A 20,284-nucleotide genomic window follows, 5' to 3' on the forward strand; every position below is an offset into this window, starting at 1 on the left:
AAAGTAGCATTTGGTTCTTTGGTAAACGACAAGCCACTGTTGCCTACTTATTTAAGGTATTTGATAACCATTGAGTAACTCCTTCACGAACTATTTATGAATCCAATATAAAGGAGAAATATTTAAAAGTGGCACCATTTTTTATATAGTTTAATAGAACTATTAGCTAGCTATATAACTAGAGAGTTCAGTGATATTATGGGGTCTCACTGCTCAGACATAAGGTTAAACCTAAAACTCAGCTTTTACGGTAAACTTAAGCTTAAGTTACATATAGCTACAGTTTACAGGCTCCATATATATAAACACAGACAGAGGCTGAACACACAGTAGTAAAGTAAACACGAGCACCTTTAGGTAGGTGCTTTCCCCGCTCTGTCACGGTACAGTAAGATGACGTTTCCCTGCGGGTCACGTGACCCGCCACTTACAGTAAAACACCCAATATGGCAGAGATGGCTGTTCTTGCACGATAAGTAACTAAAAGCAGCATTTCCACTCGGAACTGTACCGCTCTCTGCCGTTCGCTCGGTTTTTCGGGACCCCGGTCGCCACCATGAGGGAAAGGCAGAAGAAGAAAAAGGGGAGGACGTGGGCAGAGGCGGCCAAAACGGTAAAGCTGGCGGGCTGGTCGGTCGTGTGTTTGTTTGGCTTGTTTTCGCTCCTCGTTCCCAGACTTGTACAACTGTGTTTATGAGTTCATGACCTGCTGCTGCTGCTGCTGGTGGTGGTAGTGCAGGCGGAGAGTGGAGTCCGCCTAGCGGGGCCTGTCTGCTCCCCGAGCCGCACAGAGAGTTGGTTAACTAACGTTAGCTACCTCCACCCGCAGACACTGAAGCGCACAGCGACGCGCTGCTGCTTTACTGCGCGTTCAGTTTATAAACTTTCCTTCAGGGGCTGATAATCATTTAGCTAACGTTAACCTCGTTACAACTGCAGCAGAGGCAGCTGCGCGTCTGACGTTTATGACTCCGGGTGTTCTGTCGAGTACTGCTACCCTGTCAAACCCTGCTACCCCAGTGTATGTTGTTTTACTGTAAAATTACAAATGATTAGAACACGCTGCATGCAGTAAAAGTGTCGGTATGATAAAATTTGAATACTCTAAATCGCTGTAAAAGTTAAGGATAAAGTTAAGGAAATATAGGCGAAACATAAAAACATTTACATATATATATATATATATATATATATATATATATATATATATATATATATATATATATACATATATATATATATATATATATGTATATATATATATATATATATATATATATATATATATATATATATATATATATATAACTATATACATTTTTAATTACATTTTTACACGGTTGTAACACTTAAGCAAACGATGACTGAGTCCAGATTGTAAAGTGCACCCTTGAAAAAAACTGAATTATCAGGAAAAACCTAGAATTGAGTAACCCAGGTTCAGAAAGTAAAATTCCAACCCAGAGTTTTGTACCGGCTGCCTGGGCTGTGAGCTGCATCAGAGCCGCCCAGGCAGTTGGTACAAAACCTGGGTTGGATTTTTACTTTCTGGACCTGGGTTACGCAACTTTAGGAAAAAAACACATGAAAACAGTAAAAAAAAAAAAAAAAGACAGAGTTTTGCGCATGCGCAGAGCCGCTAAGTAGCACATATCGGTGTGTAGCACAACTCGATAGAACACCCTTAGCGGAGCGGAGCTGAGCTAGAGTAGGCTAGGCTAGGCTAACTAGCCCTAGCTGCTCAGATGTGTGTTACACCTAAGCATTAGCATTAGCTAGTCAACACGTAACCAAGGAGATATTTTCCCCCTGTAACCTTGTGAAGACACGTCCGCTTTAGACTCTCTGAACATAACTGTGAGCTTCCTGATCCCTGTCAGATAATTATTGTCACATTTTATCAGTTACTTTGCATCAGCAGATAGCGGGTTGGATAGCTTGCTAGGCTAAGCTAGCTAGCTAGCAATGGGCTAACTCAAAAGTAGTAGTCAGTAGTAGCTAGCTATTGAGACTCGAGGCTGCGGCTAACGCTTCTGTTTACATTCTGCTGATCAGCTTTTGACAGCACTGAAATGTAGTTAACTAGTTAGTACTGTAAAATGTGAAGCTTAAATTCCTGCTACAGTCAAGCCTAAACGTATTGTTTCTAGTGAGATACGAATATAAACTTTTACTAGCTAGGCAGTTCTTTAAAAGCTTTACATTCAGATAGTTTGACACATTGCTGCCAAAACAATTTAAGCTAGCTGGATTTTATTATTACAGAATCAGTAATTAGCTAGTTAGTATATATATATATATATATATATATCTAGAAAAATGATAAGTTTCTTTGATTTTACCCAATTGAAAACCTCTGGAATATAATCAAGAGGAAGATGACCACAAGCCATCAAACAAAGCAGAACAGCTTGAATGTTTGCACCAGCAAAAATGAAGTTATCCAAGGAGAACATGCCAAGATGCATGAAAGCTTATATACAAATATACATTTCTGACCTCTTAAAACTATGAACTTGTTTTCTTTGTTGTAGTTTGTAGAATAAAACAACAATGGTATTTTTACTCAAACATTCCAATAAAAAGCAAAATTAGAGAAACTGATTCAGAAACTGCCTCTTATTTTTTCAGAGCTGTAGTTAACCAGCTTAGTTAGGGGTCAATGCATTGACCTACATGGACCTACTTCTGTAGTTAGCTAAAGTGTAGAATAACAGAGTATCCTAATAAACTTCATTAGCTAACTAACTAATCTAGCTAGTTACATTTCTGTGCAATAATGACTCAAGTTAAAGCTAAAGTAGTTAATTAGGTTATGTTCATTTTCTTCCTGAAACAGCTACCTGTGTGGATAGCTAACTAGCTAGAATTGCAGAAGTACCAGGTCAAAACACTTTTTTTTATTACATTCAGCATCATCTAACATATGAACTGAAGTGTATTAGACTTTGTATTCCTCTCTATTTAATGCAACAAAATGATAAAGCTCCAGCTTTAATAGTGAGGTCAGTTACAAAGCAGTACAGACACTGTTGACAGAAGTAATTGATAACATACCAGAGCCTATTCAAGCAAAATTATTCGTAAAGGAGAGTTTTGGAAAATATAGGGTACACACTAAAAAATTAGTATTAAATATTTTTTTTATGTTTTTTGTTCATCCCCATTTACACCTGGGCTCTGGAGTGTATCCTGATAGGATTTTAGTATGTGGCTTGGCTAAATCCAGATATATTCCTGATGTGTGAACTGACAGGGTGTTAATGGGGTCTTTAAGTCTAGAAAGTAAAAGTATCTTTCTGAAACATCAATTTGTGTAGCTTGAAGTACCAGCTTAAAACATTTCACAGGTACCGAGATCTTGTGTGAAACATTTTAGCACATTTAACAGCAACTAACATATGAACCCGAAGTGTACTCTATATTCCTCTTTATTGATTGCAAAAAAAAAAAATATATATAGAGCTCCAGATTTAATGGTGAGGTCAGTTACAAAGCAGCAAAAACACTGTTGTTCGAAGTAATAACCTACAGGGAGGCTGGAGCCTACTGAAGCATACACAGTGGAACAGGAGATTTTTGTAGAATATGGAGTATAAAGTAGTAGTAATAATTTCATATGCTTTCTGTTTGACCCCTTTTACATCTGGGCCCTTAATGTGACTATTAGTATGTGGAGCTCTTAGCTCTTAGGCGCTGGTCCAGTCACTGACCTCATCCTGTACACGGGGCTCAGCTGAGGTGTCTGCATTACTCATATTGCAAAGAAACACAATGGCCATGAACCCCCCCATATGCAGTGATGCACATGGATAAAACATATCACCTTGTGTAAGGTTATAATATAGTCAATGATGCTGAAATGGAAGCATCTAATAAATAATTTGGCATTATATTTTGGCATTAATATAACCTTTCAAATTCTGTCTTTCAGATTTTGGAGTAAGGATTTGATTGCATTTAGCAACAGGAGCTGTAGTGTTTTGAATGATCACCACTAGGGGTTTAAAAATATTGCTATATTTTTTTGCAATATTGTATTGATTGTCAAACAGTGGTTCATTTTTAGTGGTGTTTAATCCCCAGTCACTAGATAGCAGTGTTCTATTCTAGATTCCACTGTTATGATTGCCATCAAGTAAAATAAGTAAACGTTCCTTTTAGTCAGGTTTTATAAATATAATAGCGTGTTTTATTCAATGATGGTTATTTTAAAATTAGATTTAAATTACTTGCAGTGATCCAAAGTTGTAGATGGAGCACATCGTTCAGAAGAACACAGTTCCACTGTGCCACAGCTCAATGTTTAGGGGCTTGATATCGCTTTATCACACGGTTGGCATTGGTGCCTATAGGTTCAGAGCTTCTCCAGAGTCCTATTTTATTACCAATATAATATATAATGTGTGTACATTATATATTATGTACATGTGTATCAAATGTCTTTATCAGCAATGATTAAACAATATCTATGGACCTGTACTGTATCCTAAAGGATGGTATAAAAAAGGACGGAAGCTTTGTTTGGTCTAAGGGTAGTCTGATCATCTCTTGATTCTCATTTTGTTTCTAGGTACTTGAGAAGTACCCTAACACACCCATGAGTCATAAAGAGATTCTACAGGTGATTCAGCGAGAACGACTCAAGGAGATAAGGTGAGGTCATCGCCTACCAAAACCTTTTCCTCAAGAGCCACACATTTCAAACTATGTATTTACCTCAGATAATGCACTCTTACGATATCTGGGGGAACAAATCACCATTTCTTCTGGTTGTGTGTAGTTATTTTGCTCATTCAACTTTACTGTCATGCTGTTTAGGGCAAGTGTAGTGGATACACACCACACATGTATCTAATAATTACATCTCTTTTTTGTTTCATTGTTCCTATTGTCTTCCAGAAGGTAAGATTACATAAAAAGTGTTTATCCCCCACTTTCCCTTACACTAACTTCAATCTAAAGGGCCTGGGCCCATACCTTTGCATGCTATTAACCTTCCCCTCAATGACACAGCATGCAAAGGGCTTTGTGAACCCAGCAAGGGAGGACTCACTGTCTGTAGCTCTCACAATAGCTCTTTCATCACAATAACTAAAGGCAATGTTATGATTGTGTTCTTGTGTATTCTCTATTGACATTTCTACTTCTTCAGCCCATAACAAATGAATGAATTATTCCCAGTTCTGTACGAGTCAAAAGTTTGGAACGTCCATTCTTATTCACTTGTTTTTTATTTAGTTTAATTACGTTCTGCATTGTAGACATCAGAACTTTAAAGGAACACATACTGAATTATGATGTACAGTATATTAAAGCAAACAAACCAAAATATGTTGGATAAATTCTTCAGAGTATCACACTTTGCTTTGATTACACCTTTATGACTGGGTTTAGTTTGGGTTAAAGAGGCCAATAGAGGTAGGTGATGTGGCCCTAAAATTATATCATGATATTTCATGAAAATTAAATTCTATAATTGCATACAATATGATATGGCACACCCCTAACTGAGATATTAAAAAATACAAGAATTTTATCAGATTTATAACAGTCAGTGATCCAGAATGTCATGACACCAATAATGCAATTTTAAATATCTCCATATATCCAGGACTGAAGTAAAATGAATGATACTAAACAGATATAATATTCGTTCGTTGAGTAGGTATTCGGTTTTTAATTTTGGTATTCGGATATTCGTTTTTTTTCTCCTTTCCAGAGTTCCACCTCACTCTAACCACTTCTGTTCTCGCGGGTCCCGTCAGAATATCTTGCGCGCGGGACAGAACTGAACTGTTATTGGCTGGAGCGGGAGTTTAATCCAGACGATGCGGGAGCAAATTAATAAATAGTTAAGAAAACTGTAATAATTGTAAAAAAAAAAACCTAAAGAAAACTCTCAACGCGCAGGATGGACCGACACACACACGCACACACCGATGGTGTTTGGACTGGGGTAAGGAACGGGACCACACTATTCAGCGCTGCTGTTTTAATAAATATATAAGTAAATTTGAAGCATTAAATGTAGTTTATTTAATTTATATTAGGAACGTGGGGCGGGAGCGGCAGAAATGTGTATGTGGCGGGCGGGCGCGGGATTAAAAGAAGCAATTTGTTTGCGGAGCGGTAACGAGACAGAAACGCGGGAGCGTGGAAGAGTGGGTTTAAAAATCAGTCTCGCGCAGACCTCTATTATACATGATAAAAAAATGCAGGCTCTTCGAAACTGATTTATATAATAAAACGTAAGGGGTAATGTGGCAACAGTAGGGGCTAAATCGGTTACAAAAGCCTGGCCTACAAAAATGATGTCTGAACGAATTTCCTCTTATCTAATATAATTTAAAATGGTTTAAAAATATAAAATAATTTCTAAGCAAACGAAATATTTAATATTGAGCTTATAGCCCAAGTGCAAAAATACAAAATCAGTAATACGGCTATGCCCTGCACAATGCTTAAACCGAAATAGACCAAGTACAATAACGTCATTAACAATGACTTTCCTCTACTCTAATATAATTTAACATGGTTTAAAAATATAAAATAATTTCTAAACAAACGAAATATTTAATATTGAGCTTATAGCCCAAGTGCAAAAATACAAAATCAGTAATATGCCCTGCACAATCCTTTAACCGAAATAGACCAAGTACAGTTTACAATGACTGTCCTCTAATATAATCAACAATGTTTAAGAATATAAAATACTTCCTGAACAAACGTTTTTTTTGTTTGTTTTTTTAAGCAAATAGCCTAAGTGTGAAAACACAAACAGCAATTTACTGGGCTGGCTTGCGCAGCGGAGAAACCGTGCAGCAGCAGCCTCCTAGCCTGCTTACGCAGCGGATAAGCCGCGGTGTAGGGCAGCAGAAATTCTGGGATAAAAACACAGAAAAAATATGGGGTGAAAACACAAAAATCCGGGATAAAAACACCAAAAATCCGGGGTGAATATGTCTCGTCGGTCAGAGGAAATTGAACATTTTCCAGTGGATTAAAGGGGCCGTGATTTGCTTTTTTTTTTTTTTTTTTTTTTACCTCTTTTTTAAAAAACGAATATTCGAATATTCGCTTCGAATCAGTGCCGAATATCCGGAGCTCAAAAAACGCTATTCGGGCCAGCCCTAGTCTCTAGTAAATATAGAATGGGAAATAAGAACAGTGTGAATTTTTCTTTTACTAAAAACAGCAAAAAAGCAGTACCCTGATGTGATAAATAGGGGTGGGTGATATGGCACGATATTTCAGGGTATAATATCATTCATGATATTCATACATTTTTTTGTTTACTACATAAGTTTCAACAACATTACAAGTTCTAATTAGTTTGTTTGTGGTTTTGATATCTTCAGTATTATTATACAATGTCAAAAAATGTAGAAATAAAGAAAAACATTGAAGGGAAAGGAATGTCCAAACCTTTGACTCACAATGCACACTGATCAGCCATACCATTAGCATCACAGACAGGTTAGTTGAAAAACTTTAATCATGGTTTTCATCTACAGTGGGCATCTGTCAAGGGGTGAAATATATTAGGCAGCAAGTGAACTAAAGTTCCTAAAGTAGATGGGTTGGACACTGGAAAAATGGTCAGGTATTAGGATCTTAGAGTTTTGTTACTGGCTCAGAACATCTCCAAACATTCCTTTAACAGACCTTTTGGGTTGTTTTTGGAATGCAGTGGTCAGTGTCTTCCAAAGGTTGTACAAAAAGGACAAACACTGAAGCAGTAAAAGAGTCATCCAAGGTCAAAAATGACACCCAGCCCCATTTTACAACTTGTATGACTTAAAAGATCTGCTGCGGAAAGGTCTTGTGGAGTCCATGCCTCGAATGGTCAAATCTGTTTTGATGGAATAATAGGGTCCTATTCCATATTAGGTTGCAGGCGGTGCTAATATTATGGCTGATTGGTGTATAATCTTAAGAAAATGAGCACTTTGTAATCTTTAAGTTAAGTTGTCCACTATTGCAAAAATCTAGTTAAGAACAGGGTCTGGTTTGTCCTTGTTTTGTGTTATTATTGATGATACAGATTTATTTTAAGGATATTGTCAATGTCACGCAAAAACCTTCAACATCTCTAAAATGGCAACTTTTACAGGACAAGGCAAAAACCTTCTTTTAGTAGAATACATTTAGTACAAGAATTTTATTCCTGTTTTTAATTAAATAATTTTGGATTACTTCAATTGGTCTATGAATCAAGGAATTGATAAGTAGATAAACAATAGATATGTAGATAAAAAAAATTGTGTCACAGTTTGTTCTAGAATGTTAACTGTGCCATAGTTACACTATACTGCCAAAGGTATCCACTGGCCTGCATTGCGATTGGTGAGGTGAGGCTTGGATGGAGCTGCTCGGCCATGGAAAACCCTTTTCATGAAGTTCTCTATAAACTACGGTTCTTGAGTGAATCTGAAGTTCTCATGAAGTTTGGAAGCCTGTAGTGATTTACCCTGCACTTTTGGCAGTATAGTTTACAGTATGTACCAAAAGTGTTACATACAGCTCTGGAAAAAAATTAAGAGACCACTTCATTTTCTGAATTTTCTATTTATTGAAATATGTTTGAGTAAAATAAATATTTCTCTCAAATTCCAATTCCAAATTCCATTTAGAGCATTTATTTTCAGAAAATGAGAAATTGCTGAATTAACAAAAACGATGCAGAGCTTTCAGAGCTCAAATAATGCAAAGAAAACAAGTTCATATTCATAAAGTTTTAAGAGTTCAGAAATCAATATTTGTTGGACTAACCCTGGTTTTTAATCACAGTTTTCATGCATCTTGGCATGTTCTCCTCCACCAGTCTTACACACTGCTTTTGGAAAACGTTATGCCACTCCTGGTGCAAAACTTCAAGCATTTCAGTTTGGTTTGATGGCTTGTGATCATCAATCTTCATTTTGATTATATTCCAGAGGTTTTCAGCTTGGTAAAATCAAGGAAACTCATATATTTTAAGGGGTTTAATTTTTTTCCAGAGCTGTATTGTGTATATACATTTCTATTCATTGTATTATACATTGCTTTTCAGAAATGAATACTAACATCACTTTGAAGTACAATCCAAAGATATACTACATATTAATAAATGTCACAATATGGCATGATGAACTTGCTATAATTAATCTGCTTGGGATGCATCTTTATTTATTTCTATTTACTGTCATCAATCGAATGCAGCTTACTGGACCTGACATTAGGGAGACAATTGAAAGCCATTTTAAGAAAAGATCATAGCTAAGTATAAAGGATAGACATTTGCTTACAGTCTTGTATCCAAAACAACTCAGTAATTGAGGAACACAAATCAGACAAATTAGAGTTTTGGTGTTTTGTCTTTAAGATTACACTTTCCAGCACTTGGGGTGGGAATCATAGGGTTAAATCACAACACAATATTATCATGATACATACATAGTTTATTTGTTATGTGTAAGGCTTATATATACTGAATATTGGATACTATACAGACTTCTTGACTTCTCTCCCTTTATATATTTTTTATGTTTTGTCATGGAAACCAATTCTGTGCACTCAAGGCAGAATCTACAGATGTGCTTTGTATTTAGTTATGGCAGGTATAGTGCACATTCTTAGAAAATAGTTTGAAATACATTCTTTGTGTTGTACTTTAAAGTGATATAAATATTGTAAGCAATGAACCTTGGGAGTAAAAGAGTGAGAAAGTGTGAGCTCATGCCCAGACCTTTTTTTTCTGTGAACAAAAGTTATTGCTGCATAAATACATGGTTTGATGTGCTGTGTATTAATATTGATTGAGGTGACAGTGGGGTTTTTATTTTGTTTTACTCAGTGGGACGTCCCCCCTTGCCTGCCTCAATGCCATGCTCCACACGAACTCGCGGGGTGAGGAGGGAATTTTCTACAAAGTCCCTGGTCGAATGGGAGTCTATACACTGAAGGTTAGTCTGCATAAAACAGAAACCAAAACCGTACAGGGCTTTGGAGCACAAGAAACATCATGTACTCAAGCGTTTCATACAGGAAGATGTGTCAGAGATGCGTTACAACATATTGTACTAAAACAGAGCTTTCACAACTGTGTTCAGCTTCCTGGTCAAATGTTCATGTTCATAACTGTTTATAACGTGTACACAGGGGACAACAATACCCTGTCATGCTCACTATTGTAATGACTGGCTTTCTTAGTGTTTGTGCTGTATGATTGTCAGCTACAAGTCCATGTTTACTTTTGTTACGTACAAAAATGAGTTAAAAAAAAAGTAGAAAATAAAAAGTAGCACAGTAAGAAGATAGGAAAGAGGATTAAGACTTTGGTATCTGTGTGCTCTGTGTGTCTGTGAGCAGAAGGACATTGCAGATGTGGTGAAAGAACTATCAGAGGAGGCTTCTGAGGACAGCAGTGATAACATGTCAGACACTCGAAGCACAGAAAACAACAGCGCCAGCAGCAAAGAGGGCCGCAGAGGAAGGTGGAAAAGAAGAGGTACCTCACTATCTTACAATTTAAAGGCTATCTGATATAGTGCACCATTGCCCTGTGCCATAAAAAAAGAGTATGCAAGTATGTAAAAAACAAATCACATTAGAACATAAACAAGTCAATTATTTAGTAACTGTATTTAGCAGCTTCACTAAATACAGTGAACACTAATACAATTTTTTTATTTCCCATTTGAGGAAATTAGTTAATATCTTGTTTAGAGAACTAGTTTAAACAACATAGTTTTCATTTAGACTTTTTTCTAGATGTCCTCAGCCACAGATTTGTTCGATTACAGTTCCTGCTCATTTACTTGTACTGACTTACCAATTTGTTAGAATGTAATTCAAGAAATACTGAGCCATAATGAGTTAAAGAAAAATTAATGAATCCAGTGGTGTAAGCAGGATGGTGCTGAGCACAATTCTCCAACAATTCCATACACAATAAAAAGCACCTCACGCAATCAGAAAAAAAAGACAGAATTAAATTTAAAGTGACGTACTGTTACTTTAATGCTTAGCACTACTGTGTTGCTTGCAGACTCACGGATACAAGATCAGAGTACAGGTTGGAAACAATCAGCAGTTGTTTTTTTTCTTTCTCTCTCTGTCTTTCTTTTTCTTTCTCTGCTCACATCTTTTTCTCTCGCTCACTCTTTGTTCACACCTCCCTCTGTCTCTTTGTACAAATATATATATATATATATATACACACCTGCGTACACACTCCTGAACACTCAGACTTGCTGCAGTGATGTTGAAACATGCACATTTTTGTGGGGTAAAACTGAACTTAAACACTTGTTGTTCTAAATTTCAGTGTTTATAAATGTTAAGAAATGTGGTTCAAAGTCTAAAATATTTGTATTTATAGTAAATAAGCCACTGTTCATCTATATAGATTTTGGTAATTTTGCCCAGTTCTAACATACAAGTTTTACTCGGCAAATACACTCTATCCTGATTTTTCTTTGTTAGTTTTGCAGGTGCCTGAACTTTTGTTCATTACTGTATATATTTTTGAATGTATTAGCAAACATTCACAGCAAGTATTGAGGAGTTGAACGGGTATTTTTTGCTGACTTTCTCTTTGTGTCCCTATTATTCGTGGTGATCAAATGAGCCTTTACACAGGAAATGTTTTTTACAGCAAATCGAGACCACTTCCTCATCCTCATGTACTTGAAAATCTGAGAGCTGTTGAGCTAACAGATCGCTTTAGCTGGCTGTTCTTTATAAGTGCCTGTGAATATTACAGAATAATGCATGCTTTAAGAGTGGAGACAAACCAAACAAGTGACAGTAAGTAGAAAATCCATATGAGCATTTTAGTCAGACCTTAATATAGTTGGGAACTTTTAATGTTTTTCTGCGAGTGAAAGTAAAAAAAAATTACTGCAGACCAGGAAATAATCATCTGAGCACAAGTGTAGTGTTTATGCGTCTTATTTAGTTACTTGTTTAAGTTGCTTTATTTTCTGAATGTTATATTTTTATACTTGGCTTTACAGTGGTTATGTGTTTTGATACTGATGCTGAGAATAAGTGATCTTGGATATCTTGGATATTTAAAATGAATTATATATAGTTTGACACTTTAACAAGATAAACAAAAGTTACTAAGCACAGTTGTATCGTACAATTTAATAGAATGAAATTGTTGACCTTTATTAAATCTAAGAACGAGAAAAAAAAGAGAGAGAGAGCAGGCGAGAGAGCATGTGTGAATAAACACACTCAGTGCAGTGTTCTTTATTTCTCAGGGCCAGCAAAATTGCAGTCACAGCCATCTTCTCCACAGTCTCGATGCTCTTCTCCCTCAGTCTCTAGCAGCAAGCTCATCTCTTCATCCCAGAAACATAGCAAGAAGGCACTAAAACAGGTGCTTTCATCACAACCATTGTCTCTTTGTGTTTTAGTCTTTACACTGACATGCCAAAAGTCATGGGATAGCAGTATTTATATTTATCAGGGGATGACTTTTAATGCCTATGCCTGTATATGCCTGTATATATTGTGAGTGTTATCTTGTGTGTGGGGTGAATACTGTGCAGTAGGGCTGCACGATATTGGAAAAAATTTACATTGCAAAGGTTCTTTTTTTGACGATATTAAACAATGCAGGGCCGCAATGACGTCACCAGCACCGCCACACCCGCACACTGTCTTAGTGATGAGTCAGCGCCAAGCACTCAAAACCAGAGGAAAACAGGAAAACATCAGTAATCTGCCCTTTAATCAAACATTAGATTAAAAGGGATTAAAAGTGTGAATTCAGCTGTAACTGGTCATATCTGCGCAAAACTGTGCTGGACTGAGGTGCACAGCTTTCGACACGTGTGTTTACAAGCACGTGCCCAACCATGTGGATTGAGGCCATGCGGTTACCTCGTGTTTACTCCTGCACCCCCCCTCACGCTTCTCAGGCAGCAGCAGCCTGTAACTCACACAGACACAGAGACAGCACTGTGTATCTACTTAACTTCTTGTGTCAAGAATCAAAACATTGCAGCATGACGTGTTTGATTTAATTGCCTTAAGTGACATTGCATGTCCAGCGATGTGACTATTGCACGATGACGATGCTTAAACGATATATCGTGCAGCCCTATTGTGTAGTGCGCTCATGGCAAGGCGACGTGAATTCTAAAGTTTTAGCAAGACTTGATAGTGGAAGCCAGATGGATAGAAAGTTCCATTTCCAACGTTGTGCGGATATTTACCATTCCTCGATCCAAACTGTCACTTATGTACTGGGAATATATGGCTACAGGGATTACCTCCCACTGTGCCATCCACTGGGTGTTAATGTCTACTATGATATAATCCATGATTGTGATTGGTGACATCTGGCTAGAATTCATCTGTCCACGTGAACAGACGAGCAACTTGAGACCCCACACGAATGCGGATGTCCCACAAGTCAGCACAGAGCTCATTACTTCCAATGGATTTAGCAAACGTCACGGAAAAAAATACTAGTTCTATTTCTTGTGACGTTCGGCATGTCAGTGTACAGTATGTACACAACAACATACACTGAATGATACAAAATTTAATGCATAATTACTGATTCAGCATATTAGTGATTTATCATGCTAGTGGTGTGTTTGAAGCATTAGACACATTTTATTAATTTTATTTGTGTGCATGACATGTTTACCAAATATATTTTCATCTGTATTTTTTTTTCCATAAGGCTCTGAAACAACAGCAGCAAAGGAATCAGCGTCGTCAGTGTGGAATTTCCGCAGCTTCTAACCCCCGACTGCTTCTAAAAACTGTTAAAGACATGGCTGATTCAGCATCCTCCAAATCCGGTATGTTCTTTATTTTACTGCACCCAGAATGTATTATAATAATAATCAATTATGCATAGGGAGTTTGCTGGCTCAGTAATGAAATGTCTGGTAAATCCGTGTCTCTGGCTGTTGTAGGCTGGGAATTGAAACAATCAGAGCGCTGCCCTGCCAGTCCTCAGAACTCCACTTCCAGTTCCTCCTCCTCCTCTGTCAAAGCAGATGTGTGCCACACCGCTGGTGCCAGGAAGATAGCTCAGCGTTCCAGTCGGCTCAGTGACCGTGAGTGTGTTTGCTATTCACTTGTCTGCGCTATCCATGTCACTGTAAATTTGATTGTGTTACAAATAAAATGATTATTCTCAAACTTTTTTGTGCTTAGGTCAGCTGAGACGATCCAGGTGTGAGATTGATGTGGAGACGCCTGATTCTATCTTGGTCAACACTAACCTACGGGCCCTAATCAACAAGCACAATTTTTCCCAGTTGCCCACAGATTGTCAACAGAAGCTCTTAAAGTTACTGCCAGAAATTGACCAGCAGGTAATTAGACAAAAAAAAGAACAGTATAATTACAGGGTTTGATGAATGACATGATAATTACAGTGTTTAATTTGCCTATATCTAAATATAATAATCAGAGCAATGACAGATTTAAATCATCCTTTATTCTAGTCTTGCATGGATGGAGTCCTGAGGGTAACAAGTTCTGCTTTGAACAATGAGTTTTTCACGTCTGCAGCACAGTCTTGGAAAGAGCGCCTGGCTGAAGGTCAGTTGCTGTAAATTTCATCACTGCAAGTTACATTTTCAATCATAGCTGCACACAGAAGGAATCAACTGACAGGAATGAAAGTTAGTGGGTAGTGATCGCAGACTCTCATGGAGTGACTCAAAATGGCAGCAGGTCATCTTCCATCATGAGTCGTATGTGCAGAAGGCCTTTGCACAATGCCAGTGCCTGATCTTCATTACAGGCACTTTAACAGCCCAAAGTTAAGTTAATGTGGGCCTGCAAGCAGTGGCCATACCTTTTCTGAATGCACATTTTGGTGCGCTATTTCAACAGGACAATGCTCATCCACATACTGCTGCTTTCTGAAGATCTTTCCTTGAAGACACAGGCACTATTTCATATCCAGACGCATCAACAGACCAACCTTGAATTAAAATGTGTGGGATGCTATCAGCAGTATCAAAGCACTATCAACACTCAACAAAAATGACATAATCAGCTGGAACAATGTTAATATTCAAGATGCATGGGATAGATTATTGCAGGAAACCATTAAGAACCAAATTCTGCAAAAATATGCAGAAATGTTTGGTTACACATGCATTACACGCTACTTATTTATGTGTAGCTGACTAATTGTGACCCAGAGTTGACCAGATTAAGTCCGAATAGCACTGCAATCCGAAAATTCCTTCTAGGTGCAACTATTTTTGCAACTTTTTTCTGCTGATATAGGCAAAGCTGTGCCCCATGATATTATAAGTGGTATATTTAAGATATGTTTCCCCTCAGGCGAGTTCACTCCTGAGTTGAGACTAAGAATGCGACAAGAGATTGAAAAAGAGAAGAAGGTAGAACAGTGGAAAGAGCACTTTTTTGAAAGCTACTATGGTGAACAGTAAGTCATCTTATACCTTTATTCAGGATATATGTCAATAAATACAGATCAGATTGCAAACACATTGGATTTCTTTTTTTATTTCAGTTCTGGACTAAGCATTGAGGAATCCAGAAGGCTGACAGATACTGAAAGCTCTTCTGCACCAGCAGAACACATAAATCGATCTGCAAGATCAGAGACTAGCACAGAAGAACAGAAGCCAAGGCACACTGTTGAGATTTGCCATAAAGAGCTGAGATCCAGAGAGGTGAAAACAGCTGTACTTGTAAGCCATTCTCAGCAAGAGTCCACACCTAAAGAATCAGTTGCTGCCAGTCAGATGGTGTCAAATCAACCCCTGACATCTCAAGACACAAACGTTGCATCTTCAGCACACGAGGAGAAGTCTACAGTAGCTGCAGTAAAAACAGAACCTGTAACATCAATCGCAACAAATACAAACGTCCAAGTAAGTGAGGAAAAGTCTAATACACCAAAGCCTTGTCAGGAAGCTGTAAGTACCTGTTCTAACAGAAAGGACACATTGGAGGTTAAATCTGTAAAAGCTGAGGGAACTGTACCACCAAATTCTGTTGTGACTGTCGAGTCCATGAAAAGGAAAGTCTTTAGTGAAGAAGAAATAGCAGAGAAAAAACCTCGCATCTCCCCACCAGAAGGGTTGCCCCCAGCAACAGCTTCCTCAGTAACGGTACAACAGAGAGTACCTCCACTTAAAGTAAGTTTTAATTCAGGAGGATCTTATGTTATTGATTTGTTGATTTAATATGCTGTTAATATTTAAAGTCATTTTTAAAGATTCATTTTCTTTCTATTTTTAGATCCCTGTGTCGCGAATCGTCCCTGCCCCCTCCACTGCAGGCCAGGTTTCTCCAAGGACTCCCTTGACTCCACATCCCTTGACTCCGCATCCTTTGACGCCCCCCAGCATCCGCCCTGGATGCACAGGTGCACGCACTTTAGCCGACATCAAAGCTAAAGCCAAGTTAGCTCGGGAACAGCGTGCCGCAGCAGCTGCGGCAGCAGCAGGAGGCTCAAAATCCAGAGGAGCCACTTCAGGACCTGGCTCAGCTGGAGGTGCTTCCACGCCCTCTCCAGCACGGTCCCTGTCAGAAGAATTTTCACCAGCAAGCAGTAGAAGCCAATCGGTATCACCAGTAAAAATTAGCTCAGTTTCTCCTGCCCCTGAGAGCACACAAAGTTCTCCCTTCTCAGGTGCTACTGTGCAGACAGACTCTCTTTATACTCAAAATTTCAGTCCAAATCAATTGTTTTTGAGGGAAAACAGACCTTTAATGGGTTCCCAGATGTCTCGGTGTGCATCAAATCAATTTTTCAATGATCACCGACCTGTGTCAGCAGGTGGGATGCAGTTACCACCGTCGAATGCACTGGCTGCAAGTCAGAGAGCACAAGAAGCATTTATGTCAGGGAACTCCATGACCAAATCTCACTCCTTGATTCCTGCCAACAATCCTCTGGTCACTCAGCTCCTTCAAGGTAAAGACGTTCCCCTTGAGAAAATTCTTCCAAAGCCACTTGCCAAGATGGAGGTGCCCTCTGTAACCACTTCAGTACAAGGTCAAGGGAACTTGGACATTCCCACAAAAAGATTAGGTAGGGAGAATCTTGTGGACACAGAAGACATTAGCAGAGCAAGGTTGCAGACTTCTTCAAGTGTACCTCTGACTTCAGGCAGACCTGGAATCAGAGTGGACAAACTAGACAAGGACACTCAGGAGCAGATCATCCATGTACTGAGGCACAGAAGCCAGCAGAGGCAGATCCCCATGTCAGTGCCTCAGCCATCTCACTTGGAACCCTACCAGCTAGGCTATCCAGACAGTTGTAATAACCAACCAAGGTTCCATCCAGATCACTTTGGAAGAAAGAGGGTGGCCAAACCTGCCATGACAGGACACTACCTCCTCAATATCTCCACTTACGGCAGAGGGTCTGAGAGCAGCAAACGGCCCCATCTGGCCAACCTGAAGCGAGAAAATGTGGAAGTAGAGGAAAAAGAAGGGGTAGAATTGAGAGGAGGCCCTCAGGCTTCTTCAGGACTTTCTAACCCTCCTGGGGTTAAAGACGAACAGCAGGGATATCTAATCATGAGACCAGACGACGCAGGAGGATATCAAAACTGTCCTCAAGTAAAGTTGGAGTCTCCGTTACTTGGTGGTTTGTCCAGTACTGGAGAAGGTTGCACTTCTACAAGAACCAAAGAAGCATCTCTGAGAACGCATCTAGATGTCTGCAGTGGCAAACAGGGTAACTCAGGGCCATATCAGTTGAGCGACTGTCACCCACATGTGACATCCTTCCAGCCACAGAAATCACATGACGAGCAAGAACCTGTGCTTGGTACTTTTTATGGTGGCACCATCAGCATGTCCGTGCCTCACTCGTTAAATAACAGCCTGGCCAACACCAGCTCTTCTCCTACAGTCACTTGCAGTAGCGAGAGTGCCAATGGGGGGATGATGTCTTTCTCTGTGACCGTCACTGCCATACCTGCTGGTCACCTCCTAGACCAGAGTAAGGGTGAAACCTCACCAGAGCAGGCCTTTATAGAAGCTTCGGGAATGGAAGACGTCCAGTCAAAGTGCTACTGTCGACTAAAGGCCATGATCATGTGCAAGGGATGTGGGGCCTTCTGTCACGATGACTGCATTGGGCCCTCCAAGCTGTGTGTCTCATGTCTGGTGGTACGATAGTGCTGAAGAGGATAAAATAGTGACTGGTGATCACGATTATAAATATCTGGAAGATTCACTCAAGTTGAGAGTATAGTATAGAGGGTTTGTGAATTTTCCGCTCAGCGTTGAAGTTCTCACTGTGGTTATGTGTTCATATATAATTATTTTCATACAGGAGTCAAGCTTTCATGCTGTTTTGATAGAGTTAAAAAAATAGAGGTTCATGTACATAATTTGTGCAATGCAGAGTAAAACTTCCTCTCAGTCAGTTTACTGTAAAGTCAGCACCTTGTTCTAGATGCAAGACTCGTTGAGTAGTGGCAATATGTAAACGCTGATCATATTCTGTAATATTTTTGTATCAAAGTTTTAGAAATGAAAGTAACCATATACTACTATTTTTGTAGATGTGAAGATCACAACCTTCCCTTCTTTTAACTGTAATTTCTTAAGAAACTAAGCAAAAACAAATACAGTGCGCCTTGTTGGATCCGTAACAATAATAATTAAGACGTACTTACCCAGCAGGTCATTTTAAGTCTTGAGGAAAAAAAAAAAAATCACACAGCTGAAATACCAAGATTTACTGTGAATATAAAATATATTTTATTGACCTGCCTTATGTCTAGGTTAACGTGGTACTAGTAGATGTGAATGAAATCAGTGATAGATTAAAAATGAAGTTATTTATGGAACAGAAGGGAGTAAATATTACAAGCTAGCACTTCTATTACAATCCCAAATTAGAAAAAAAAAATGGTGCAATATGGAAAATGCAAAGAAAATTTGAAATAAATATATTATGAAATAGCAGTTACAGTAAATGCAAGAAACAATGTTTTTTAAAATTGCATTTTCTATAATTTCCAAACTTTTTCTGATTTGGTGTTTCGGGTAAATGGTGGAATGTAACAACAGGTTTATATTGATTGAAGGTGGCAATAATTTGTATATTTATAATATTTATATGAAACGTCTCATCTAAATCTAAGAACGCATCAAACTCCCTTATATCTCATCTAAGAAAAAGTCATATATGTCTTTTTAGGGTTGCACTTTTTATAGAATTAAAACTGTTGAACTATAACTTGAATGAACTACTTGCTAATCAGCTGTAAATGCAAAGTTCTGTGTTTGAGGGGAGCTGGAGCACTTCTCAATCAAATAATCTAATAATGTTCCCTCTCAGGAGCAAACCCAGGTCTTTTGTTAATTTCACTATTATACATCTGATCACGCTTTTGTTGTTTACGCTGCTTCAGTGAGGAGTGTGAACTGATTATGCCTCTTTAAAAGAAATCCTGGGGCTGTAGATATTCTTGAAAGTTAAAGTTAATACCATTTATGTTTTAAACAAAATAATAATAACAACAATATAAACCTTAAAGCTAATTCTTATTAGCAAATGTTTAGAAGCAATGAAGTACAGTAGAACACTTAAAAAGGGAGAATATGAAGATTTTGTTTGTTTTTTTTTTTTCTTGTAAATACTGTATTTTGCTGAGAAAATGTTTTGTTTAATTTCCGCTCTCTTGCTTGAACATATCTACTTTGATTACTAAGGCTTTTTTTAAATCTGTGACAAATCACACTATAATTAATAATGTGTTTAAACTCTAAACATGGGACTGTCCTTAAACAATTCAGATAAACAGGTACATTTTGATACATATATGTGTAGTATATTACACATGCATTAATGACATGCATGTTATGCATCTAGTTATTAGTCTTTTTTTGTTAAATATTCTGCCTTCTACATGAGACAGTTTTAAAAGATTTTGCTTGGTAATATACCAAAGTCAATTTATGGGAATTAGATAATCAGAATTTTCTTTTTAATGTCTGTCTAGTTTTGAAAAGTAATATATTTTAATTAATATATTTTAATATAAAATACTATTTACAAATCATTTTACAAAACATTTAAAAGAAACAGGGTATTTACTATGTCTTTATATGAGCTGTCCCATTTTGTTATGCCTCTATCCAGGGTGTATATAACACTTTATACAAGATTTTTGTACCAGAATTCCCATGATTATATTCCCTCAAGAGACTTGTCTTTGTTTGTATGTGTTATGTGGATAGTCTTGCCTGGAATACGAATACCTGCGGCTCAATGTGGGTTTTTCACTGAAAGACGATATCTTTGTGTGGC

At 38.0% G+C, this 20,284-nt stretch overlaps 1 protein-coding gene across 2 annotated transcripts; it reads left to right on the forward strand.

Moving 5' to 3' along the window:
• The first annotated feature begins 410 nt into the window (after window positions 1-410).
• On the forward strand, window positions 411-18,687 carry asxl2 (ASXL transcriptional regulator 2). 2 transcript variants are annotated; one of them, XM_007252185.4, is made up of 12 exons: window positions 411-613; window positions 4,574-4,656; window positions 9,839-9,947; window positions 10,354-10,492; window positions 12,255-12,373; window positions 13,691-13,811; window positions 13,929-14,072; window positions 14,173-14,333; window positions 14,466-14,562; window positions 15,319-15,424; window positions 15,512-16,142; window positions 16,246-18,687. In XM_007252185.4, the coding sequence occupies exons 1-12, from the start codon at window positions 557-559 to the stop codon at window positions 18,139-18,141; spliced, it is 3,663 nt and encodes a 1,220-aa protein (XP_007252247.3). In that variant the 5' UTR covers window positions 411-556; the 3' UTR covers window positions 18,142-18,687. The 2 variants fall into 2 exon arrangements, with proteins under 2 accessions (XP_007252247.3, XP_007252248.3); XM_007252186.4 differs by lacking the exons at window positions 411-613; window positions 4,574-4,656; window positions 9,839-9,947; window positions 10,354-10,492 and adding an exon at window positions 11,495-11,793.
• Window positions 18,688-20,284: the final 1,597 nt, after the last annotated feature.

The sequence above is a fragment of the Astyanax mexicanus genome, chromosome 14 (assembly GCF_023375975.1).
Source record: "Astyanax mexicanus isolate ESR-SI-001 chromosome 14, AstMex3_surface, whole genome shotgun sequence".
Lineage (NCBI taxonomy): Eukaryota > Metazoa > Chordata > Actinopteri > Characiformes > Acestrorhamphidae > Astyanax > Astyanax mexicanus.

Excerpts from the sequence above, each read along its gene's own strand:
- asxl2 (XM_007252185.4), top strand. The coding sequence starts at position 557 with ATGAGGGAAAGGCAGAAGAAGAAAAAGGGGAGGACGTGGGCAGAGGCG. Across the intron at positions 14,334-14,465 it reads TGCCAGAAATTGACCAGCAG|TCTTGCATGGATGGAGTCCT; the intron begins GTAATTAGACAA and ends CCTTTATTCTAG. Across the intron at positions 16,143-16,245 it reads AGAGAGTACCTCCACTTAAA|ATCCCTGTGTCGCGAATCGT; the intron begins GTAAGTTTTAAT and ends TTCTATTTTTAG.